This window comes from Carex rostrata, chromosome 2 (genome assembly GCF_964058835.1).
Source record: "Carex rostrata chromosome 2, lpCarRost1.2, whole genome shotgun sequence".
In the NCBI taxonomy this organism is placed as follows: Eukaryota; Viridiplantae; Streptophyta; class Magnoliopsida; order Poales; family Cyperaceae; genus Carex; species Carex rostrata.
Window position 1 is genome coordinate 9602581 of NC_135919.1, and position 27219 is coordinate 9629799.

General features: G+C 32.7%; 2 protein-coding genes across 2 annotated transcripts; one reads left to right on the top strand and one right to left on the bottom strand.

Annotated features, from left to right (window-relative positions):
• The first annotated feature begins 4705 nt into the window (after window positions 1-4705).
• Window positions 4706-9022, top strand: LOC144573528 (ATP-dependent zinc metalloprotease FTSH 8, mitochondrial-like). Its single transcript, XM_078323315.1, has 8 exons — window positions 4706-4919; window positions 5086-5320; window positions 5416-5493; window positions 5592-5725; window positions 5819-6310; window positions 6579-7346; window positions 7571-7798; window positions 8380-9022. The coding sequence occupies exons 1-8, from the start codon at window positions 4860-4862 to the stop codon at window positions 8842-8844; spliced, it is 2460 nt and encodes an 819-aa protein (XP_078179441.1). The 5' UTR covers window positions 4706-4859; the 3' UTR covers window positions 8845-9022.
• A 5186-nt stretch (window positions 9023-14208) lies between these two features.
• LOC144573499 (laccase-4-like) lies at window positions 14209-17831 on the bottom strand. Its single transcript, XM_078323284.1, has 7 exons — window positions 17654-17831; window positions 17403-17554; window positions 16837-17081; window positions 16606-16734; window positions 15898-16427; window positions 14732-15170; window positions 14209-14617 (listed from the first exon to the last, which is right to left on the bottom strand). The coding sequence occupies exons 1-7, from the start codon at window positions 17771-17773 to the stop codon at window positions 14487-14489; spliced, it is 1746 nt and encodes a 581-aa protein (XP_078179410.1). The 5' UTR covers window positions 17774-17831; the 3' UTR covers window positions 14209-14486.
• Window positions 17832-27219: the final 9388 nt, after the last annotated feature.

The window sequence follows — 27219 nt, forward strand, 5'->3', positions numbered from 1 at the left end:
GAAATAGACTTGTTTCGGCTAGGAACAGTCATGTTTCAGCCATAAACAGTCCACTATTTTTTTTTTTTAAATCAGGACCAGACCGACCCGTGTGAATTTTGGACGATGGGTCTAGCACGGGTTTGGGCCAAGTCCTCCAAATTAGACCCGTCGAACCCGACCCGTGCTAACCTGCCAGACCCGAGGACCATGGAAACCGTGGCTCAGCCGTTCATTTGTCTCAATGAAGTCACTCTATAACTTTTCCGTCAAAAATGTTAACAGAATATTCTCATTGCTCTAGTATTTTGGACGGAATATGCATGTTTCGTTAGTATTTTAGATGAAATGAACATATCCACTTAGCATTTTGAACGGAATGAACATATTTTGTTAGTATTTTGGAGGGAAAATTTATAGAGTAACTTGATGAGACAAATGAAAATTTTAGTGACTTGATTGGACAAATCAAACTTAAGTGACCAATTCATGATAAAAAAACAAAGTTGAGTGACCTCCAACAAAATTTACCCATTTATATTTTATAAAAGTTGTTACTGAAAACCATATTTATATAATTTTATACTTTTAGTAATACAGAATTTTATAATGATGGGATGCTAAATTTTCTCTCCTAAGAGAAATTATTTCTTTATTTAGTTTATTGCAATATTTTTTTTAATTTTTACTATTTTTTCTATGAACTAATCTAAAATCTAAAAAAATTAAACATGGCCATTCACGTAACGTGACGTGATCATTAACATGTTCTGACTGCTGTCACATCTCAAATTTTTGCTCATTTGGAGCGTGATTATAACAACATCTTCGTACCTTTTCTTGATCCATCAACCTACGTCACCAATAAAAGAAAACAAAAATAACAAAACGGAATTAGCTACAAAGCTTAATAACCGACTATTTAACGATGCACTTTTCTAGGATTGACTTAATTTAACAACCATTCAAACATGCCATATTAATCCACACAAATATACATCAAATAATGCATGCATATTCAACCGAAAATAGCAGTTGGATCACAGGTGATCCCCAATTTCCAAAACACATAGTTTCATCACATCACAAATCAAATTTGAACCTCAGACCTACTATCCCGTTAAATATGTCATCACAACCCAATACCCTATACCAATATCCAATCAACCATACAAATTGAAAACACATATTATATACAAATCCGGTTATCTGATAGCAAGATATTTGAAATTTAAAATCAAATTGACCGTTCAAAATCACTACGACGTAGTTGGAATTCATATTAGACATTGAAATTGAATATCAAAATATTCATCACAATAACTTCTCTTTATTTCTTTGGAATTGCTTTCTCTGTTTCTCTTTGTAATTTGGTTTCTGTTTCGTTGTATTTGTTTTTCTTCTTTCTTTGCTGTTTATTTTTAATTAAGAAAGAGGATGTAGGAAGGCTTTATAAGGGCTTAACAAAAATGGTATTTCCATTTTTTTTCTCTTCATTCTATGCAAATTTGATCAAGTAATTTAAAAAATGTTACATCTGCGAGGTAAAAACATTGACAAAGTTCTAGATGGATGGCCAAAAGTGATGGACATCAAATTAAATCAAAATCAATCTTTATTAAGAAATTTACAAGTACAATTTACTCTTGACGCAGAAAATTAGTTATCTTTTATAATATAAAAATAAATAGATAAAAAAATAATTGTGAAATTTTACCATGCCACGTGGTTATCTTGCCAGGTTGGCTTTTCATTTTTTACATTTAAGTTTTCAATTGGAAATAAATACGCCAAATTTATGATTTAGGAAAAAAAAAAAAGTTAGTCAAATTCATGATTTAAGAAATAAAACAAAAACAATTACTGTACTATTTCATTTCTCTTTTTTTAATTTTTTTTTTCTTTTTTCCGAGACATACTATAAATTTGTTACCAAATAACCAATATTTTATTAAAGAGTAGAACTAGGGTGCTCTTAAGCTTACCAAAGTTTTGGTGAACTTAACTCTAAAACTCATCAAATTGATTTCAAATGACGAATCCGAACCGTTGAAACCCGCCTACCTTACGTGTGATGCATCGACATGTGAAATTTTTAAACATTCGAATTAATTTAGTATAAAGTCAAGCGGTCAAGAATATTCAAAAAATGAATGCACTAAAATTAATTTATTAACCTTCTAATTTTGACCACTTGACTTTATACTAAATTAATTCGAATGTTTAAAAATTTCACATGTAGATGCATCACACGTAAGGTAGGCGGGTTTCAACGGTTCGGATTCGTCAGTTGAAATCAATTTGATGAGTTTTAGAGTTAAGTTCACCAAAACTTTGGTAAGCTCAAGAGCACCCTAGTTCTACTCTTTATTAAATTATGAAAAGGTCTTGTAAGAATAAATCATAATTATTCAGTTTTTCGGTATGTTACAACTGTTCTTTGTTATTTTAATCACTCATGAGACACGTCACATAAATTTTTATAATAATATGAGGTGATCGAGTCACAGTATATTAATCTAGTCACATTATTTTTTTCTTCACTACCTAATTATCTATATATATATATATTTTTTTTTCTGGTGGTGTGAATATCTGGAAAAGCCCAATAAAAATGTCAGCCCATTATGAAATTGGGCCGAGACTTTCGATAGTAGAGAAGACTGACCTCAATTTAAAAGAAGTATACAAATGTCGTCAGTCGTCACTGCTGACATGATTTTGGGTCACGAGACAAGGTCTACTTGGTGTAAAACATTGTGGATATTATTGGACCAGCAACAGGCTGTTTCTTGGGAAACAAGACACGGAGAATCGAAGCTCCCCTGTCACTATCACTTTTTAAATAAGTATTATTTGATGGGACCCACTTATGCGGCTTTTTTTTTTTTTTTCCGATCACCTCTTATATTTTTAAATTTTTTAAAGTCTAACGTTATAAATATATTAAAATATACTTACAGATTAAATTTTTATATTTTTTTGAATTAATTTACTATTTATTAAGTATTTTACAAAATTGTGTTCAACCATTGATTTTTTTGTACTCATCTTATTAGATAGTAAATAAAATATTTAGAAAAAAAATGTAAACTTTGATCTGCAAGTACATTTGAATATATCTATTATATTGAATGGTTTGAATCGACTGTTTAGAGTTTGAAAATATAAAATGTAATTCGGTGTTATAAAAAAAAAGTGTAAGTAAATCCCTCCTCTTTGATCAAATCAACACTTTAAGTATCTATACTTTCAAAAATAAGTATTATCATTTTAGATCGGCACTATTTCTAGAATTCACATCCTCTCCAATACCTGATAAGGGAATCTTTTATAATTACTAGATCTAGATCGTTCTTTTTAACTTGGCATGAATCTCAAGCCCAAAAATACTACCTTCTATGATGATCCGAATCCCAAACCAGTTGAGATTTAATATCAAACCGTAAAGTAATGGTGATCCTCTGTAATACCTGAGAGGATACAAATTTCTATTTTTGAAAGTAAAGTCAATATTGAATTGAGTTCCACCAACGAATTTACAAATTTAACCTAAAATTATGTCAAGCAAATTAAGTTTTACTTTTTTGCATGCATAAAATTAAGAATTTAAATCATGGAATATGATCTATTTTAATGGTGATTCTTTTAGAATATTGTGTGTTTTGTCTGAAATTATAAGGTTGAAAAATGTGCGGCCCATTTTCTTCTCCTTTTAACTTCCTGGGTATGTCTTAAAAACTAGAAATTTGTAACTCAAATATATCATTCAAGATATAGATGACTATTAATTATTTCGAATTTACAATTCAAAATTCGTTTGATAGATTTTTCAATTAAGGTCTTAATAGGAGGGCCAAATCCAATACCAAACCAGTTTAATCAATTTAATTGCCACACATTGTTTCTCTATGCTTTGTAACCCCATTTCAAACTTCAAGCGTCGGATGTTGAATAAACGGTTTGAGATCAAAACATATACACGTCTAGGGGTTGAATCCGTAAAACGGTTCATACCAGACCAGACCGGAACCGACACGAACTGATTTGCCCTTTGTCAGTATTCCGTACTCTAGGCACTTGACGTTCATTTACGAATTATGACATTGTAGTTTCCTATTGGTTAAGAAACAATCTGACTGCGCCACATCATCACCAAAAGTCAAAGTATGCTTTACGATGTATCTGTATAAATGATTTTGCAAAGTACACCGCAACACCGGAGCGGAATTAGGGATAAAACCATGGTCGGGTTGCAGATCCAACCCTCTGAAGTAACTGATATTTTGTGTTTACATCAGTACCGTTCGATCAGAATCCGGGACAATCCGTCCTTTGTTGAAATTCACAGGGGTCCCTTTAATATTCGTGCTAATACAGATCTGACGGTTCTGATCTAAACTTAAACATTGAATTACTTTAGGTGATTTAATTCCCAGTAGAGATATTTATGTGCCGCCTCCTTAAACACTCTCCTCCGGTTTCTCCCTCCTACTCACCTTCGATTAGAATAAAAGAAGAATAACACAACCTCCTATTCCTCGAATTCTCATCCTCTGAGATATCTCATATTTTGCGTGACTTTTTGGAAAATCTCAACCGTTGTAATACGTTCTGCGCGAATCTCAAAGCACAAATAATACTGGTCCCCACCGTCACCCCCGAATAGGCACCGGACACGTCGGTCACACAAAATATGATATATCTCAGAGGATACGCACTCCTATTCCTCCTTATCCCCTACCTATTTATTCCCTTTCGCCCGATTTTATAACAGAAAATCTTTCTTTACTTTTTCATTTTTTTTTGTTCCGTTTTCTCGTTCTTATTCCACAGCGCTATCTGCCCCCATTGATGCGATAAGTGTTTTTCTCGAATTAATGGGCTTTTCTTCTCTCGCTCGCGTTCTCTCCCGATCCGCCCGCTCCCGATCGTCTTCTGTAAGTTTTAGATTAGTTCCTTCACAATACTTGTAATGATGTTTTTCTTTGTCATTCCCAATTCTTGTTTAGTTGGAGTAATTTTAGAAAGTTAGGTCTTTCCGTTCGAATATTCAATTTCTCTTGAAGTGTGAATATTAAACTGGTAATTTTTTTAACTGATTAGGGTTCGATTGTGGGTGGGTACCGCTCGAGGATTGGTGGCCTGATTGAAAATCCATCGCTTTCTTCAAATTCTTGCCATGAAAGTGGGGGACTAGGGTTTGTTAGAAGCTATCTTACTTCTCTTGGAGCTAACAAAGGTTTCCTGCAAGGGAGCAAGGTAGCTGAATGGAGATTCTTGCTTTCCAGACCAGAGTCCAGGCGATTATTTTCCAGTGATCCATCTCAGCCTAAGAAGAGTATGAATCAATTTTAGTTAACTCAGCTGAATTATTGGGGTATACTGCAGAAAACATTGATAGCTTTTTATTCTCTCCAAATTGTTTCCTTGTAGATTATGAGAACTATTATCCGAAGGATAAGAAGGAGATCCCAAAAGGGGATGAGAATTCCAACAAGTCCGATTCAAAGCGTGTGCACTCTTTCCTTCTTTTATATAGAATTACTAGTTCAGCTAGTATTACCAATTAACAAATATATAATAGCACGTGATCTTTTTGCTTTGTTCAGAAGAGGCTGGTACTGAGGATCAAGGAAATTTTGGCGATGCTTTCATACGACAATTACAAAATTACGTTGCCCCGATATTATTCATTGGTTTACTCCTCTCATCTCTCTCTTCTGGTTCAGCAGAGCAGAGGGAGGTTAGATTTTTCTTCCTGTTTTTCAAATTTTGTTTCTAGCACTTGGAAAAATACAATAAAAGCATCAAAATTTGTCAATTTTTTTTTATTCAGATAAGCTTTCAAGAGTTCAAGAACAAGCTATTGGAACCTGGCTTGGTTGACCGTATAGTTGTTTCAAATAAATCAGTTGCAAAGGTATATGTCAGAAGCATGCCGGCCTCACCAAGTGGTGATATGTTAGACCCAAATATGAATTCTACTCAAGCAGACAATACGAGTTCCAGACAAGCCCCTGGCCGCTACAGGTTTTATTTTAACATAGGCAGCGTCGAGTCATTTGAGGAGAAATTAGAGGAGGCACAAGAGGCATTGGGCATAGACCCGCATGATTATGTACCTGTCACATATAAATCCGAGGTTAACTTGCTTCAGGAGATTATCAGATTTGCTCCCACAGCTTTCCTTGTCGGTCTTATTTATGTAATGGGTCGGAGGATGCAAAGCGGGTTTAACATTGGTGGTGGTCCCGGCAGAGGAAGCAGAGGCATTTTTAATATTGGAAAGGCTCAAGTTACCAAGTTGGATAAGAACTCCAAAAATAAGGTTAACATTTATGGTTTTTAAAACTACTTTTACATGCATGTAAAAGTTGAGTTTGCATAGTGCTCTGATAAATGTCTGATTGGTATTAATTAAGAATTTTCGTAGGTTGATTTCTCCAGCATTTCTGATATATAATTGACAACAGAGATAAAGATTGATGTATTGCACAATTTTGAAGGCCCCAAGTGTTGTATTATACCTGGTTCTCTGTTTTATTTTCTAGCTTATTAATGGATGACTCAATGCTTATCTTATGTCTTGTACCCAGGTGTACTTTAAAGATGTGGCTGGGTGTGATGAGGCGAAGCAAGAAATAATGGAGTTTGTGCATTTTCTTAAAAATCCCAAGAAGTACGAAGCGCTGGGTGCTAAAATACCAAAAGGTGCCTTACTTGTGGGACCACCTGGTACCGGAAAGACTCTCCTTGCAAAAGCCACAGCTGGTGAATCCCAAGTTCCTTTCTTATCCATATCTGGTTCCGACTTCATGGAAATGTTTGTTGGTGTGGGCCCTTCTAGAGTTAGAAACCTCTTCCAAGAAGCAAGACAATGTGCACCTAGCATTATCTTCATAGATGAAATTGATGCTATTGGCCGTGCCAGAGGCCGTGGTGGATTCTCTGGTTCAAATGATGAGCGTGAGAGCACCTTGAATCAGTTATTGGTTGAAATGGACGGGTTTGGTACGACAGCTGGTGTAGTTGTTCTAGCAGGTACAAACCGACCTGATATCCTGGACAAAGCTTTGCTTAGGCCAGGGAGGTTTGACCGTCAAATAACGATTGACAAGCCAGATATTAAAGGCCGGGAGCAGATATTTAGGATTTATTTGAAGAAACTTAAACTGGATAATGACCCATCCTTCTACTCTCAGAGAATGGCCGCACTCACGCCTGGTTTTGCGGGGGCTGATATAGCAAATGTGTGTAATGAGGCTGCTTTGATTGCTGCGCGCAAGGAGAGTACTGTGGTCACAATGGATCATTTTGAGAGCGCTATTGATAGGATTATTGGCGGCCTGGAGAAGAAAAACAAGGTCGTCAATTTAAATGTTGATTCTTTTTTTTTTTCCCTGGAAATATCACTGGTTTTCTACCTTGTTTAGTTGCATGTCCAGAGCAATTGCTACTTCCAAGAAATTGTAATATATAAACTAAGATCAAACTTTTTAACAAAGAGGTAATTCCTGGGTTCCTTACAATTTAGAAGGGTTGAATTGTTGTGGCTAATTTATTTAGTTTTTCACATCTGTTATTTTAGGTGATAAGCAAACTTGAGCGTAGAACAGTAGCTTATCACGAGTCGGGCCATGCTGTTGCGGGTTGGTTCTTGGAGCATGCAGAGCCCTTACTGAAGGTCACGATTGTACCACGTGGGACTGCCGCTTTGGGATTTGCTCAGTATGTGCCCAGTGAAAATCTTCTTATGACCAAGGAGCAGCTCTTTGACATGACTTGCATGACCCTCGGTGGCCGTGCTGCTGAGCAGGTACTTGTTAATTATATTTCTAAAGGGTTTTTCATGTACAATTAAGAAACGCTGCAAGTTTTTGTTTTTCTTTCATAAGCTTCAGAGATCGATTATTATACTGTAATTAAGGGGATACCATAATTTCGGATGATAAATATGGTGGTTATAAACATCAGTAATTAGTTAATTGTTCCCATAATAAATGAAATTTCTGGTATGTTCGTGATGTTTGAAGTCTTAATAAAATCCTAATCATTACATAAGACCTCAAGTAGTCTCAAAATAACCATGAAAAGGGAAAAAAACAAAGTAAATAGTATTTTTTATCAGATAAGTAACCATCGTGAAAGTGTAAAGACTGTTTTCTGGTACTGCACCATGTCAGTTTGTGTTGGAACCAGTAGAAACTGTTCCGATTGAACTTATTTTTCTCCACTAGATAAGTGGTGATACCACAGTTCACAATAGCAAAAGAAAACGTCAGCCTTTTACATAAAAGTTTTGAAATTGTCATATCTTTTTATTTCCTGGCCAAATGCCTTGTATGACTGAACTAAATGGGGAGCCTAACTTGAATATTTAATAATTCTTTTTCTCAGGTACTAATAGGTAGAATTTCAACTGGTGCACAAAACGACCTGGAGAAGGTGACAAAGATGACCTATGCACAAGTTGCAGTATATGGGTTCAGCGAGAAGGTGGGTCTCCTTTCCTTCCCTCAGAGGGAAGATGGGTTTGAAATGTCAAAACCGTATAGCAACAAAACTGCCACAATAATAGACACAGAGGTGCGTGAGTGGGTCGCCAAAGCGTACCAGAAGACTGTCGATCTAATCACCGAGCACAAGGATCATGTAAGTCAGATAGCAGAGTTATTGCTTGAGAAGGAGGTCTTGCACCAGGATGATTTGCTTCGGATTTTGGGTGAGCGCCCGTTTAAGGCTAGCGAGCCCAGTAATTATGATCGGTTCAAGCATGGGTTTCAAGAGGAAGAGGCGAAAAACAGTGATAAGGGACAGAGCGAGGAGGCCCCCACTCTTGATGGGGAGGTGGTCCCGACGTAAGATCTTATGTACGTAGTAGCTAATCTTTTCTTTATTTTTTTCTTTGAAACAAATTATCTTTTTCTATAAATTGTACTTGTATATTAGGATTCTGTTTATTTAGGTTGTTGCTTTTCTGATGTCGTCTGATGGGTTTCATAAATCATAACTCCCTGTCTTTTTTCGAGGGAAAGAAAAAGTGGGAACAGTCACGTAAGTTTTTAGATTTGACCAATTTATCTGGTTTTTATTGATTTATATTTGCGTATGGTATTATGATTAGAACTTGTATATTTGTTGACTCACAAAATTATAATTGCATTGAGCGCTTCAAATTTAATTCATATCCTTCACAATAATAATAAATACAACGATTGCCTGCCGTGGAGCCCAGAAACTGACAGATTTCGGTAGGTTAATTTTGGCAAAATGAGATAAGCATTTCAATGCCTATCCCAATACCAGTAACAGGAAAACAAGCAAGTTGATAAATCTGAAATACAATGTACAGAATATGAACATTTCTTAGGAAGAATGAACACAGCCTTGATGTGCAGCCTATGCTAATATGCATATTATGCAACAGCTCACACTGTGGACTCATCTCCATTTTTTTAGTAAACAAAATTGATCTGAAGCGTTCAATATGATCTTCATATATGAAAATGTATTTGCAAATCATGCTTTACATTTTTTTAGTTCATTTTTTTTAGAAGTAGAAAAATCACTTGATTTAAAAATTCTAGACCATCTAAAAACAATAGTTTTTTTTTTTTTTATCTATATGAACAAATAGAAAAAAAATCTAAAAAAATGTAAAATTTGTTGCGAGTACATTTTCATATGAATATCATGTTTAACTGTTAGAATTGATTATTTAAAATTTAGAAATAGAAATATAAATTCATACAGAAATGGATTTAAAATTTAGAAATAGAAATATAAATTCATACAGAAATGGATCCGTAATATTATTATAGCCTCACGGCCCTCGCTCTATTGTATAGTATATTATCCCGGATCCCCTAAAGTAACCCAATTTTTGAATTTTGGATCGAAATCGTCTGATTGAAATACTCGAAATTCGAGATGGATTATCGCAGATTCAAATTGAACAATCCCGATCTAAAACCCAAAAATTAAGTTACTTCACTGGATCTGAATTCATATTATCCCTCACGGCCCTCATCCTAATGTGGCTCAAAATCATGAATCTTTGCACAAATCTCGTCCATTGGCCTAGCAAAGGGAGCAGGCTACTCATTCTATGTACCCCTGCTTAGTATCCAAAATTACACTAACATATAAAGATACTAAAGTCAACATTCTCTACTTGTATCCCGACAAATTTTATGATCATTATGTTTGCTAATGAGTTAAGCAACATTTTCACCTAATTATCAGTTTAATCATAATTAGTGAACCTAATCACAATGCTTCATTTTGCAAAAGAGTTTTACTTTCTTTGAAAAAAATGACATATGTGCACTTGCCATCTTTTGTCAAAGAGATATATGAATCTGTGCACATCAAAGAGAAAAATGACCTACACCTACTAGCACAAAGATGTTTTACCCTTTTAGGGGATATAGGAAATCATGTTTGATGGAGAAGCGATTTCTCATACTGAAATCTTGAATAGTGACAGCCACTGTCAAACAATGTCAAAAAAGAAATCTTGAATAGTCAAAATTTACTATTTGTGTGAATTGTATGTCATATTTGCTCTTTGTATGCAATCTTGAATAGTCATTATTAACTATGTGTGAATAGTATGTCATATTTGCTCTTTGTATGCAAATCTTGAACAGTCAAAATTAACTATTTGTGTGAATTGTATGTCATATTTGCTCTTTGTATGCAATCTTGAATAGTCAAAATTAACTATTTGTGTGAATAGTATGTCATATTTGCTCTTGCAATCTTGAATAATCAAAATTAACTATTTGTGTGATATAGTATGTCATATTTGCTCTTTGTATGTGCGATTTTTTTTTTTAAGAAAAAAAAATTATGCTTGTTTCATTAAAATGAAACTGTATGTCCAAAAAGTAATAGAAACAGGGGCAGAATTAGAAATTCATGATAGATGTGTTAAAATTAAGAACAATATGTTGTTGGTGGGAATTGAACCCAAGTTTTCCACAACCACAAAGTAAGCTTTAACTGTTAAGCTACAATTAGACATATGATATTTTATGAGGGGGGCTAGGTCAGGGGCGGAGCCAGACCTTCAGACTATGGGGGTCAAATGTGAATGGGGATTAATTATATAAACATTTATACTACGAATGAGAGTCAATTTTATAGTATTCATAGTATTTTGTTCTAAACTATATAGAAAAATATATGTTAATTTAAAAATTTATGAAAAATAATGGGGGTCAATTGACCCCCACACCTTATGCATAGCTCCGCTGCTAGGCTATATAAAAGTTCTAAAAAAATAAAATTCGATTAAATTTCAATATACATAACTAAAATTTTAAAATCATAGGGTGGCTTAGCACCTGTACCGGTGAATGTAGATCCGCCCCTGGATAGAAACTAATACTATCACTAGTAGGCTTAAAATCTCTCATTGTTTTCATGCTCCAATCATGCCTCATATTTTCATTTTTGTTTTTGAAGTCCAAACATTTGATCTGAACTGCTCAACATGATTTCCATATCAAAATGTGCTTGTTGACCAAATTTTATATACTTTTGGATTTTTTTAATGTTTTTTAGATAGGCACAAATCACTAATTTTGGATGTTCTATAATCTTATGAAAAATAGTGATTTTTATTCTTTCTAAAAAAACAGTACAAAATTTTCAAAAAGTGGGTTCGAAATCCGGATGAAGGAAATAATTTGTTGTAATAACAAGGGTATTAAATAGTTTGGTGATTTGACCTTCAATCTTTACTCAATTTTTTTTTTTCAAAAAGTATAAAATTGGATCTCTAAGCGCATTTTAATACGGAGATCATATTGAGTTGTTGGATCAATTGTTTTGATTTTAAAAATAGAGACAAAGATGTGAGGCGTAAATGGGTCACAGAAATATAGGGCATTTTAACCCTATTCTACTTTCATATCCCGAATATATATAAATTCAAGAATCCTTTTGTCTCAGCACTCACATACCCACTTCATTAATGGCTCATTCTACTATATTAACTACGTACAACTTTACCAGAAACTGCAACTTACCAGGCAAAGGAGCAAAATTGGTAGATGAACCAATCAGTATACCAGTTCTATCCATATGCAAGATGCAAAAAAAATAACTCGTTCAAAAGTATACCAGTAGAGACAAAATGAAAAAATAAATGACTAAGCGCTGCATGAAACCAAAATAGCTTTGTCAATATCTTTACTAGATTTGATTTAGAGCTACCGCCTATCTAAGACGTCTAACAACCTCTCCTATTACAATGAGATTTCTGTTGTATTACTTGCCTGTGGTAGGTCAAAAGATATTGAGAAATATGCACATATTAAAATCAATTATAACACTATTATCCAAAAATAAAGCTTTTCAAAAGAATACATCAATCAATCATTAACCTAATTGAAACTGGCTTACTTTGTTTGTTAGCTTGAATTTTATAATCAAACCAAACCAAAATAATTAAAAGCAAAACCAGACAGCACAACACTCGGCCGAAAAAAAAAAAAAAACAAAAAAGAAGAAGAAAATTCCCCTCTAGACCTTCTACAAAAGTCTTATTTTCATCCTATAGACATCTAACATTTGGGAAGATCAGACGGTGGAGGAGGCAACTTCTGATTAGGAAGGCTACCATCTAACACAAGCCATGCCATTTTGAGCCTTTTAGGGGATATAGGAAGTCATGTTTGATGGAGAAGGGATTTCTCATACTGCAATCTTGAATAGTCAAAATTAACTTGTGTGATATAGTATGTCATATTTGCTCTTTGTATGTGCGATTTTTTTTTTAAAGAAAAAAAAATTATGCTCGTTTCATTAAAAACTGTATGTTCAAAAAGTGATAGAAACAGGGGCAGAATTAGAAATTCATGATAGAGGTGCTAAAATTAAGAACAATATGTTGTTGGTGTGAATTGAACCCAAGTTCTCCATAATCACAAAGTAAGCTTTAACTGTTAAGCTACAATTTTTTTTTGATAAAAAGAGTAGGGTCACGCCCTTACTTTCATTAACCATGAACGGTTACAGGATTAGAGTTTCTGAGAAGAAACCCTGGGAGCCAGACCTTGAGACTATAGGGGTCAAATGTGAATAGAGATTAATTATATAAACATTTATACTACGAATGAGAGTCAATTTTATAGTATTCATAGTATTTTGTTCTAAACTATATAGAAAAATACATGTTAATATAAAAATTTATGAAAAATAATGGAGGTCAATTGACCCCCATACCTTATGCATAGCTCCGCCTCTAGGCTATATAAAAAGTTCTAAAAAAGTAAAATTCGATTAAATTTCAATATACATAACTAAAATTTTAAAATCATAGGGTGGTTTAGCACCCGTATGGGTGAATGTAGATCCGCCCCTGGATAGAAACTAATACTTTCACTAGTAGGGTTAAAATGTCTCATTGTTTTCACGCTCCAGTCATGCCTCATATTTTCATTTTTGTTTTTGAAGTCCAAATAGTTGATCTGAACTGCTCAACATGATCTCCATATCAAAATGTGCTTGTTGACCAAATTTTATATTCTTTTGGAATTTTTTAATTTTTTTTAGATAGGCACAAATCACTAATTTTGGATGTTCTATAATCTTATGAAAAATAGTGATTTTTAATCTTTTTAAAAAAAATAGTACAAAATTTTCAAGAAGTATAAATTTTTTGCTAAGCATGTATATTTTTAATATAGAGATCATATTGAATTTTTTTGATCAACTGTTGAAATAAGAATGTGAGGCGTAAATGGGACACAAAAATATAGAGCATTTTAACCCTACTCTACTTTCATATCCCGAATATATATAAATTCAAGAATCCCTTTGTCTCAGCACTCACACATCCACTTCATCAATGGCTCATTCTACTATATTCACTACAACTTTACCAGAAACTGCAACTTACCAGGCAAAGGAGCAATTTGGTAGAAACCAATATCAGTATACCAGGTTCTATCCATATGCAAGATGCATGATTAAGTTAGTCTCCTATGTAGAAAAAAATAACTGGTCCAAAAGTATACCAGTAGAGACAAAATGAAAAAATAAATGACTAAAAGCTGCATGAAACCAAAATAGCTTTGTCAATATCTTTACTAGATTTGATTTAGAGCTACCGCCTATCTAAGACTAACAACCTCTCCTATTACAATCAGAGTTATGTTGTATTAATTGCCTGTGGTAGGTCAAAAGATATTGCTCCAAAAATATTGAGAAACATGCACATATTAAAATCAATTATAACACTATTATTCAAAAATAAAACTTTTCAAAAGAATCCATCAATCAATCATTAACCTAATTGAAACTGGCTTACTTTGTTTGCTAGCTTGAATTTTATAATCAAACCAAACCAAACTAATTAAAAGCAAAACCAGACAGCACAACACTCAGCCCAAAAAAATAATAATAATAAAGAAGAAGAAGAAGAAGAAGAAAGAAGAAGAAAATTCCCCTCTAGACCTTCTACAAAAGTCTTATTTTCATCCTTTAGACATCTAACATTTGGGAAGATCAGACGGTGGAGGAGGCAACTTCTGATTAGGAAGGCTACCATCTAACACAAGCCATGCCATTTTGAGCCCCCAGCTGGTGTGTACCTCCAAGTGACAATGCATGAACCATACTCCTATATATATATAAACAAAATTTCATAAAACAATTAATTAAACAGAATTGATTGAAATCATGAAATTAGTAGTAAAAAAATACTAATGTGATTAAGAATTGATCAAGAGATTACCTGGATTATCGGCAAGGAAACGAATTACCACCCATCCACCAGGTGGAACCCCAACTGTATTCCTCTCAATTGGATCCACTAGATTGAACGTGGCCGGATCTTTAGCAGGGTTGTAGTTGCCGATACCTCGTCCAATGACAAAGAAATTGAAACCGTGGAGATGAAACGGGTGGCTTTCGGCACCTAAAATGCTTGTGTCTTGCAACACCAACTCCACACTTGTGTTGAATGGAATCACCAAAAGTTTGGTGCCATTGGTTACAAATGTGTTGTTCGGAGGAGTGCCAGTGTAGTTGAATGGCATGAGGGGTATAATTGGAAAATCGGATGCGTACACGCCATTTGACATTCCAGAAAAATGGGATTGGAGGAGGGCCCTTTGGGGAAGAACAAACGATACGTTATTCACGGAAGCAGAAAACATCGTCCCATTTGGGCCCTGATTATTTATCAGACAATAATAGTAGTTAAGAAGCAATTATATATATATAAATATATATATATATATATATATATATATATATATATATATATATATATATATAGAGATGGGCTATGGTGCATTGCAATGCATAGGCCATGGTGTGCATTGGACCATAAATCACCGATTCAAAGTTCAAATGACCGATCCAAACCGTTCATCTTGTTCTCCATATTAATATGTGCTTGGAGATCAAATTTTACATTTTTTGGAATTTTTTTACTATTTATTAAGCCACTTTTAAAATCGCTGATCCAACGGTGACTTCTGATTTTACTGTTCCAAACAGTCACCGTTGGATCAGCGATTTTCAAAGTGGCTTAATAAACAGTAAAAAAATTTCAAAAAATGTAAAATTTGGTCTCCAAGCACATATTAATATGGAGAACAAGATGAACGGTTTGGATCGGTCATTTGGACTTTGAATCGGTGATTTATGGTCCAATGCACACCATGGCCTATGCATTGCAATGCACCATAGCCCATCTCTATATATATATATATATATATATATATATTAAAATAAAATATATGAAGACAGAGATCAATCTTTATTGCTACTAGTTGCGTCTCTCTATCTCTGTTAAAGCATGATTTCTTTTTAGAACAACTAGTTTAACATTCTCAAATATAGTACTTGGATAAAATTTGTGAGAAGATAATTTGATATTTAAAGATAACAAACCTGACAGGTCTGATTCTTTGGACATGGATTTGCTCCTAGCCCAATAGTAAAGAAGAATTGTCGGTCAATCGTTTGTGGAACATTTGCTGGATACTGAGCATTCCCCAAACTCCTTATCTTATTAGTGAAATTGGCTGCAAAAGAAGTGTCATTCATTGCAGGCAATGTGGGTTTAAATAACGGTAAGTTTTTATTAAAGCTAGATGAAGAAAAACTATTTGGGTTCTCATATTCAAGAATTCCTGCTACGGTTGTGTTGTCGAAAGTTCCTTGGCCGGTGGCATATGGCCTTGCCTTCATGAAGAAGTTTGCACCAGGATATTGTGCATGAGTAGTTAGTAGAACATTTGTGGTTTGGCCGGGCGCTATCAGCATTGTTTTTGTAGTGAATGGCTTCACGTAAATAGCATCAACTTCTACAATTGTGAGTGAATGGTTGGCTATGGAGAAAAAGAGCTCATCATTGAGTGCGGCGTTGATAATGCGGAGGAGGTATGTTTTGCCAGGTTTTACCTTAAGCTTAAATGTATCTGCAACAATTTAAGTACAACAACTGATTTCAGAAATCAGAATTACATAGCAACAAGAACATACCAATGCATCTTGTTCAGAATTAATCAGTTATAATCTGAATTAGTGGAAAGAATAGTTCATGATTTGTCACTAATTTTAATTCCATATATATATGTTATTATTATCTTCTCTTACCTTTTGCTGAGCAGTTGTACAGTAAACCAGGAAGGCCGTTAATGGTGTGCGCATCAGAAACATTTGGACCTCCGCCTGTTTGCAAAGCTTGACTGATGACGGCTTCTGGATCAGCCGTCCACCATTCCGCTAGCAAATTTAAAACGAAGAAAAAACAACTTTGTCAAATCATGATACATGGAAGGCCGATACTGACATACCTCGAAACACAAGAATATTAATCAGACATACCAAAGATGACAGGAATTTCCCTGTATGGTTTTGCAAATGGATAAGGGACACCAAGTTTTGGAAGGATGACAATAGGACCATGGACAGTGGTGCGTAGCCATGAAATGTGTGCATGCCACCATAGAGTACCTCTCTGACCTACTGTTGTGAAGTTGTAAACATAGCTCTGGCCAGATTGAATTGGGCATTGGGTTATGTAGGCTGGTCCATCAGCCCATCCACTAAACAACTGTCTGACACCATGCCTGTATATATTTTTCCATGCAAACAATAGTTATAACTTATAAGTTACAACTTATAATTGATCTACATATATAGTAAGATGCTGTTCTATAGTAATTTGTTACATTTTATAAAAATTTTATTAGTGGGTTAATTGATTATACCTCTAATTATATAATTTTAAATTTCTGCACAGTAAGTTATATAATTAACTAGACCATCATTGTTATCACAGTTAGCCAACTAATCAACAACAAACTAACAATGCTTCAATTTGCAAAAGATTAACTTTATATAACTAAACATGCATATTTAATTACACATCAAAGAGAAAGCTGACCTACCAATGCAAAGAGATGTTGTACGGAACATGGTTAACCACCCGGACTACCACTCGATCACCTTCTCTTGCTACGATCTTAGGTCCCGGAAACTGGCCATTTACCGTCACGATGCTCTTTGTTTGGCACAGTCTTGTTATGTTTTTCATTTGTATCTGCCATGTTTGCGTAAGCATGCATGCAATATGAACAAGTTAAAGAAGAAACTAACATTAATACTATATAACCATACAAATATATATTCATGAACGTACATCAAACTGGTAGTGCCTTGTAATGCTAGTTTGCTGAGAAGCAGTCATGATAGGGAATTGGAGGAGTGCAATGCATGAGAGGACTATAAGCAAAGGTAATAAAGCTGATGAGGCAGCCATGATTTTAAGAGAGACAAGAAAGAAGGCTACCTATATTGCACTAGTTTAATTGATGCATGGCATGGTGGCTTGAGAAGTATATATATATTAATAGGGATAATATTTTTAATATGGAGATTGATGCATATGTTTGGTGGAATGAAGATGAACATAGTTACATCAAGAGCTAGGTAGAGCTGGCCTTAGATAGCTTAGAGTGTAGCTAAAGTCAACCCCAAAGTATTTTGACCATTACTTTATGCAATTAATTGAATTTTTGTGGGGTTCAAGTCCAATCCAGGACAGAACCATTAAGCCTAATTTGGGTCAATGTTTTTTCTTTGACTTGATTCAGGGTATGTCTATATATTATATGTTATATATGAGTAGAACTAGGGTGTTCTTAAGTTCATCAAGTCTCTTGAACTCAAGTCTAAAACTCATCAAATCGGTTTTAAATGACGAATTTGAACCGTTGAAATCCGTCTACCTTACGAGTGATACGTCTACATTTAAAAAATAATAATTCTAAAATTAATTTTGCATAGAGTTAAGTGGTCAAAAAATTAAGATTTAAAAAATGAATGCATTAAAATTAATTTATTAACATTCTAATTTTGACTGCTTGACTTTATACTAATTAATTCGAATGTTTAAAATTTTCACATGTAGATACATCACTTGTAAGGTAGGCGGATTTCAACGGTTAAGATTCGTCATTTGAAACCGGTTCAATGAGTTTAGACTTGAGTTCACCACAAGACTTGGTGAACTTAATTAAGAACACCCTAGTTTTACTCGTTATGTTATATTGTAAACAAAAGGAATATATAACATGTTATTCCATAATGCTAATTCGGCACAGCAATATAACTAGCATTTATTTTCTTTACTTTAGGATCAAACGAATCATGCTAGCAGACACACAGAATTGCACTTTCTTCAATAGGTTCCAGCTATTTTTCTTAAATATCAAGAAATAGTATATTTTCTTAACCACACGGTTTAGGGTCATTTTCTAATGTTAAAGAGACATGGACAAGCAAAAAGTGAAAAAAAAATTTTGGTGACTTACTATTTGTATGATTAAATTGATGGTAGGTTTTCCTAAAAAAAATTGAGGGTAGGTGAAATAGTTGTCTTATGTATACATGTGTGTGTAATATGATTTCTTCTTTTCTTTTATTGTTATTAATTCTTCCCTAGCTATGTTTCCAAGTAAGAAAAGGATGGCTGACCCAACTTACTTTTCTTTAAAATTGCCCCTTATTTGTTTTCCAAACAATTTTTTTTTTTCCTCATAGGAAACTTGTTATAACATAATGAAAGATAAGGAACAATTTCGGTCGTGTTAATCAGTATACTAATTAAAGTAAACGATTTATAAAATGATCGATGAGGAGTATTTAAATGCCTTTATTTTTTGTGTCTTTATCATAATACTGTTTTTTTTTTCTAATAACAAAAACTTTTTAAATTTGTATATCACAATAAATCTGTTGGATATGATATATACTATTTTTCTCTATATGGACATACAAATTTATCACTTATCAATTTTGTTTTTATATGATTGAAAAAACAACATTCATAATCTATTCATATCAATGTATATTTTGCAAGCTCTTAATATCAATCAAAACAAAGTCGAAATGTCATAACTCTTTATATGTGCATAGAGAAAATGATTTAGATTAAATCTAACATTTTTATTTTGATATTTGATATTTGATATTTGAATTTTCAATTTTCAATTATTAATGTTTAAAAAAATAGAAAGAGAAACAAAAAATAAAGACATTTTAAAAAGGGTAAATTTTGCTAGAGGTCACTGAACTTTGTTGTTTGTCACGAATTGGTCACTGAAATTTGATTTGTCCTTTTTAGTCACCCAACTTTGTTATTTGTCCCAATCAAGTCACTTTATATTTTTTCATCCAAAATTTTAACTGAATATTCCTATTCCGTCCAAAATATTAACATAATGAGCATGCATATTCTATCAAAATACTAACGGAATGAGCATGTTCCGTTACTATTTGGGATGAAAAAGTATATATGAACTTAATTGAGACAAATAACAAAGTTGAGTGACTTAAAAGAGACTAATAAAATTTGAGCGATCAATTTGTGACAAATAATAAATTTTAGTGACCTACGACGAAATTTATCCTTTTAAAAATTTGCGACATTTGGTGATACTCAAAACCTTGATTTCAAATTAAATAGAAAATGTTACTTATAGGTAAAGGTATGAAATCGAAGGATATGCTCGAATTTGTATCATGTCGAAACATATCTGGTTAAACTTAAATTCAAAACATTGTCGAATTTTGAGTCATATTGACTTGGATTTGATTTTGTTTCATTCAGATTGACGTGGATATTCATTTCGAATTTTAGGTCGTCTTAAATAGATTTCGAATTGTCCTGTTTTGGATATCTTTTTTGTCTCAATCATTTCGGGTCGGATTGGGTCCTGACCAATGTGAAGTTTTTAATTATATTATTAAATCGGGTCGGGTTCAAGTTAGGATGGTTTTGGATTCTTCCAGTGTAGTCAAGTTTTTTTTCATTATATATATATATATATATAAAGAGAGAGAGACTAATGTGCATTCGAATGTATATGGGCTGAAATACATACGGTCTAAATTTGACTTTTCAAAATTCAAACGGTCGATCTGAACCGTTCATCTTGTTCTCCATATTAATATGTGCTTAGAGACCAAATTTTACATTTTTTTAGAAATTTTTTACTATTTATTAAGTATTTTACAAAATTAGTATTTTTTCAGAAAATTATAAACCATCAAAAATAATGATTTTCAAAAATTCTAAAAAAATAGTAAAAATTTTTCAAAAAATATAACGTTTGGTCTCCAAGCACAATTTAATATGGATATCAACTTAAATGGTTTAGATCGATGTTTTGAACTTTGAAACTAGAGATATGAGCACAAATTAAAACACCTACTTTAATTTGCAAAGCATAGTAGCCTTACTATCTATATATATTGTGCTTGGAGACCAAATTTTACTTCACACTAATATTTTGTGATTTTAAAGTTCAAAATGTCGATCCAAACCATTTAAGTTGATATTCATATTAAATTGTGCTTGGAGACCAAATTTTACATTTTTTAAAAAAAATTTACTATTTACTTAGAATTTTTTAAAATCGTTGTTTTTCATGGTCCAATTTTTTTTGAAAAATTGTGATTTTCAAAAATTCTAAAAAAATAGTAATTTTTTTTTCTAAAAAATGTAAAATTTAGTCTCCAAGCACAATTTAATATGGATATCAACTTGAACGGTAACTTTGGAGTTGAAGATATAGACGTGAAGTAAAACACTCGCTTTACTTCGCGAAGTACCGTAGTCCAACTCTTATTAATAAGTTAAAATTTTTGTGATATCATTCTTAATTAAATTATAACAGGGACTACTCCTATTAATTATAATAGGGACTACTCTTATTAATAAGTTGAAAATTTTGTCATATAATTCTTAATTAAATTATAATATGCACCATCAAAATGGACATAATCAAGAATAACACATATATTATTATAACATATACATTGAATTACAAAATATTCTATGTCATATTGTCATGTACCAACCAATGATGGAAAACATTTCAAAAGAAATTATAACAATCTACCATGTAGCTGTAGCTTTGTAGGTTGATGTTATTTTCCAACAAGCACGTTAGGTTAAATAAAAGGCACTTTTTAGATTCAAAAGTTCTATGACGTAAATTCAAATTAAACTAATTGAAACTTGTGAATGTGAAGAATACAATTAAATTAAAGTAGATCATTCTTTTGTGTATAGATAGCTATCAAACTAGCTACCGATGACAACTGGCATGACATCATTAGTAGAGCTCTGTTGATTGCATGCATGCAAAGAATCATCCCATGAAGTTCAATATATTAATAAATAAACTAATTAGTTACATGCTCTAACAGAGAATCTGATAACAGGGATTCAGATTCTGTGAAATATCTGCATCACTATATGTAGAATGAGATCTGGATCATCCGTTTCAATTAATATTTTACAAATTTCAAAACAGAATATTCTAAATTTTAAGTAGACTCCGAATTAATTTTGACTCAACCAGAAATACTCTACCTGGAGCGTTCGTCGCGAGAGGGGGGTAAAAAAATAACGAATCGAATTTAAATAACTAATTGGATTCAAACTCATTAACTAATCGGGTACTAGATTAAAAAAACAATATTCTAACTTGTAATTTTCAATGTTCTGATTTCTAAATCTAATTATCAATTTGAATTTAAGGAATTATTCTAATTTTAACCCTAAATTTAACTCAAATTATATACAAGAAATTCAAAGAGGGGTAAAAGAATTTCTATGAAGAGGTAAAATTAGTTAGGACTATACATCTCCATAAAATTTTAAAATTCAGGAGGGATGGGGCAGTTGCCCTCCAGCTCTACTTGAGTCCGCACAACTGCCCCTGCATAAGAGGATATCGATTCCTCGACAAGAGGGGTTGCAAAGAAAGAAGTGGAGGAAGATCTAAAGTATCACTTCTTCAACTTTGGCTCAAGCAAAGTGAATTAGAATTAACTAGAGATGATGAAGGTAAATAAAAACTTTTCGAGTACGTGTGAATAGTGATGTCAATGACATTACTTTATGTATTATTCGGTACGTATCGTATTCGTTAAGATGGGTATGTGCATAATATTTTTTTATTAACTTATTGTGTTCTACGTCACGATTAGACGATCTACCTCGGTTGTTACTATCCATCCTTTTTGTATGTTTTCACCTCAGGAATTGCCTCTTCTCTTCCTCTTCTTCTTTTTCTCTTATGTTAGATTTGAGTGAGTTGTCACTGGAAGGAGAGAGAAACAAGATTTATATAGCCTGTTTTCTGATCCCAAAAAAAAAAGCCTCAACCGCCAGAAAACCTGACGGTCCAGGAAAGAAGTCAATTGCCAAATTTTCTAACGGTTCTGAAAACAAATGGATTGCCAGAAAACCTGGCAGTTTGGGTATTATTAAAATTTCTCAAAAATTGTGGGTATTTCTATTATTTTTTATTTAATGTTGAATATTAAAAAAATGGCGGCTCTCGATGCATATTATGAATCTTAGTTTGAAAACATCTCTCCGTAGTGGATGTATTGTTCATTAATTGAACAGTAGATGGATGTTGCTAGAATAACTTATCCTCCCTCCGCTTTTAATAAAATAGACACCTCCATTCTTAAAAAGACTACACATGCAAGAGTAGCTACTAGCAGAGACAGATGCATAATTTTCTCTAGGGTAAGGAAAAAAAATATCAAATTGAATTCAAACCCATTAGAGAATCGAAAATTAAATATATAAAACATGATAAAAAAAACAACTAAAATAATATTCTTTTTGCATAATAAAAAATAGTATCCTTTAAATATTAAAAAAATAGCAAGATTAGATATTTTATTTTATTTTATTTTAGAAATCATGACAGAAGGTGCTACGCAAATCTCTATTGGAGTTCCCTAATCTCAATTACAAATTCATCTTAAAAGCATATCAAAAGCATCACAATTTAGAGATAATTGTTGCACAAAAAATAATGAAATGGAGGAAATAAAAAAATAATGAAATTTAGTGGATCACATCTGTTGCATACAACGCACCTCTTCCTCTCTATCATTTAATTTTACAGGAGCCAATCAATAAATTTATTTCATTATTTTCCATGCTACATGTGCTTTATGGAAATCGAGTAGTCTTAATGTGTTGGTTCACGTACTCCACACCCATTCAGACGAAAGGTCTCTTCTTCTTCAGATATCATTCGAAAATCAACATAAAATTGTCATTAAAGAAAAATCAAATAGAAGAAAGAGGAGAGGGCAAAATTGAATGCCAAAACCTAATTCTTGGTACCGATTTTTTTATATATATCCAAAAATTAATCAAATTACAAAAAATAATCGAAGCACCGTTGAATTTCGATTATTACCCAATCCGGTTATCCAATAACCGGATTTGATAGAAATGTCCGGTTATCCACTCCCCAGACTCAAAATGCACAAATCCGGTTAATGGTTAACCGGATTTGTGCATTTTGCCTTTTTTTTTTTTTTGTAAACAGAAATTTTTTATTTTTTTATTTTTTGTATTAAAATATTATAAATATTGAATATATTTCTTTGAAAATAGATAGAATACAATATAATTTGATTTATTAGAAAGACTGCAACAAATAACCCGGATCAATATTTTTCAGATCGGATTTTTTGCGGCTGTAAGAAAAATTAATATATTTCTTTATGTGTTATTGGAAAAAAAATAAAAATAATTAGATTCTGAGTTATTGATCCCGGTTCAAAAGTCACTTCTAGGTAATCCAGAAAATATTGTGACCTTTCTAGTATATTTAATTTATAAAAAGTTGTATCTATTTTGAGAATTCTTTTTGAAAAACAATAATTAAATAAATTAAAGTTTTTGATTTTTTTTCAAAAATAGATACAACTTTTTAAAAATTAAATGTACTAGAAGGATCACAATATTTTCTGAATTACCTAGAAGTGACTTTTGAACTGGGATCAATAACTCAAAATCTAATTATTTTTATTTTTTTCCAATAACACATAAAGAAATATATTAATTTTTCTTACAGCCGCGAAAAATCTGATCTGAAAAATATTGATCCGGGTTATTTGTTGCAGTCTTTCTAATAAATCAAATTATATTGTATTCTATCTATTTTCAAATAAATATATTCAATATTTCTAATATTTTAATACAAAAAATAAAAAAATAAAAATTTTGTTTTCAAAAAAAAAAAAAAGGCAAAATGCACAAATCCGGTTAACCATTAACCGGATTTGTGCATTTTGAGTCCGGGGAGTGGATAACCGGACATTTCTATCAAATCCGGTTATTGGATAACCGGATTGGGTAATAATCGAAATTCAACGATGCTTCGGTTATTTTTTGTAATTTGATTTAATTTTTGGATATATATAAAAAAATCGGTTCTTTGTACATATAGAATGAGAAACATAAACTCAATACGGTAGGACATTTATTTTTTCCATAGTAGAACAAGGGCCCAAAACTTTACTTTAGAGCTAATTTTGGAAATCTAGAGTAGGACAGTTGTCCTGATCCCTGAGCAGTAGTAACGAAAATTTTCATTGCATATAGCATTATTTTGTATTCAAGCGATCATTTATTTTCAAAAATGTGCAGCGTTAATGCTGTGTGATTTTAGCTGAACATTAATGTTGTGTGATTATAGAAATGTTATGGTAATATGCATATTACGGATCAATCAATACTATGGATCTATATCTTTATTTTCAAAATGTAAATAGTCAATTCAAACAATTAAACATGATATCTCCATATGAAAATTTAATTAAAAAGCAAATTTTATATATTTTTTAGAAAATTTGTTACTATTTATTAGATAGGCAAAAACCACCTGATCTAAACATTTGGTACCATTCGAAAGAGTAAATTTTCTGTCTATTTAAAATATAAAATATAGTAAACAAATTTTAAACAAATTTGCTATTCCGATGCACATTGCTATTCCGAATAGCTACTATTTTAGAATAGCCTCTATTCTTGTGTCAAAATATAGTGTGAAAATGGTGCATCCAAACAATATTTTTGCTATTCGGAATAGCTAGAATAGTTGCTACTCTCTATTCAGCTACTATTTGGAAGTGTGAAGAAAGATATAAAAGATACTTTTTTTTTAGATTTCTGCCAATACAGTTCCGAAATGACAAATTTGACACCACTTCAGCTATTTTCACGTTATAACAATTCGTTTGAGATCTCACTTGCTTATTTTTCCTCTTAATTAGCACCTTGTTAACACGATTATTTATTGGTTACAACTATTCACTATTCCACATGTACAATTCCAAACACCATTTTTACACTATTCTGAAAACCACTATTTTTTTTTCTATTCTCAAATTTCGTTATTCTAGCCATTCTAGCTCTTCATCCAAACGTAATGAGAAGGAGAAGGAGAAGGAGATTTTAAACATATATTCATACTAGTTTGATACTTTGATTTGCTAAAGCTGTGTGGAATTAGGTTAGTTACCTTTTGGGGCATGACTTTTCGCCAGTCTAAATTTCCATGACATATGGTTTTATTTGTGTGAGGGGTGACGGGAGCTGAAAAGGTAATTTCAAGAAGTCTTTTTTGTTGATGAGTGCTGTTTGTTGAGAGATTTTGAAAGAAAGGAACATTGTGTCTTTTTTTTTTTCTGATAAAAGTTAGTGCATTTTTTAACCCTTAAATATTATGCATCTTCATTACTTTTTTATGTTATTACTGGACATGTTTGCTAATCTGATGTAGTGAAGTAGGAGCTGAAGGGGTGGGTCCCAGGTGATACCAGTGCCATGCCAGCAAAACTGATGGGCTCAGTTATGCATGCGTCAAAAGTGGGCGCTTGATTGTTTGGGCTACATAGCCAAGATGTAATAAAAGCTTTAAAGCGCTTGATTAATTACATAAACTTTAAGAGCTGAAATGCAAATTTCATTTTACACCTGAATTAAGAAATAAAAGCTACAGCTACTGCTTTGAATGTTTGATGTTATACACTGCTTTTGGTATAAATATATTTAGTGCAGTAGTGCTTGTGTATATATATATTGAGTAAAGCTAGCGTGTGACATGCTCACCAAGAAAGTTTGGTGAGCATAACTCCAAAAGTATATCGGATCGACGTTAAATGCCAAATCCAAACCGTTGAAATCCATGTACTTCATGAGTGATGCATATACATGCAAAATTTTGAAAGTTTCGAGTTTATTTGCTACACGGTCAAGTGGTCAAAGAAATAATAAAAATTGAATATATAAAATAACTTATAATAAAATGTTCATTTCTTTGACCACTTGACCGTGTAGCAAATAAACTCGAAACTTTCAAAATTTTGCATATATATGCATCACTCATGAAGTACATGGATTTCAACGGTTTGGATTTGACATTTGACGTCGATCCGATATGCTTTTAGAGTTATGCTCACCAAACTTTCTTGGTGAGCATGTCACACGCTAGCTTTACTCATATATATTTGGTTGGTAACTTGGTATCTATCTTTATACAGTACAGTAATTGCCTAACTGGTACAGTGACAGAGGAAATATGTGAGGAAAAACAGAGGCTAAGCACCCTATAATTGAAAAATTGTAATATTTGCATGCGCCAATGTTTTGCATTTTTTTCATAAAATAAAATTACACTACATCAAAATATGTGTGTGTGAGCCAGTGAGCGCTGTATGATCATGAAAATAAAAAATGTGTTCTCTGTTGAAGCCCGATAGAATGTAGAGCAGTAAATATATTAACAGATTAGTTTTTACTTCGTGCAGAGCACTAAACATATCAGGTGTTGTTTTGATTCTATAGTCTATGTACTGTTTGTAGCCAAAACTGCT

Bases quoted from the DNA above. Each gene is read 5' to 3' on its own strand.
- LOC144573528 (XM_078323315.1), top strand. From the start codon at position 4,860: ATGGGCTTTTCTTCTCTCGCTCGCGTTCTCTCCCGATCCGCCCGCTCC. The intron at 5,321-5,415 runs GTATGAATCAAT...GTTTCCTTGTAG, and splicing joins TCCATCTCAGCCTAAGAAGA to ATTATGAGAACTATTATCCG. The intron at 5,726-5,818 runs GTTAGATTTTTC...TTTTTTATTCAG, and splicing joins GTTCAGCAGAGCAGAGGGAG to ATAAGCTTTCAAGAGTTCAA.
- LOC144573499 (XM_078323284.1), bottom strand. From the start codon at position 17,773: ATGGCTGCCTCATCAGCTTTATTACCTTTGCTTATAGTCCTCTCATGC. The intron at 17,082-17,402 runs GTAGGTCAGCTT...AAATATATACAG, and splicing joins TACAACATCTCTTTGCATTG to GCATGGTGTCAGACAGTTGT. The intron at 16,428-16,605 runs GTAAGAGAAGAT...AAATTGTTGCAG, and splicing joins GTACAACTGCTCAGCAAAAG to ATACATTTAAGCTTAAGGTA.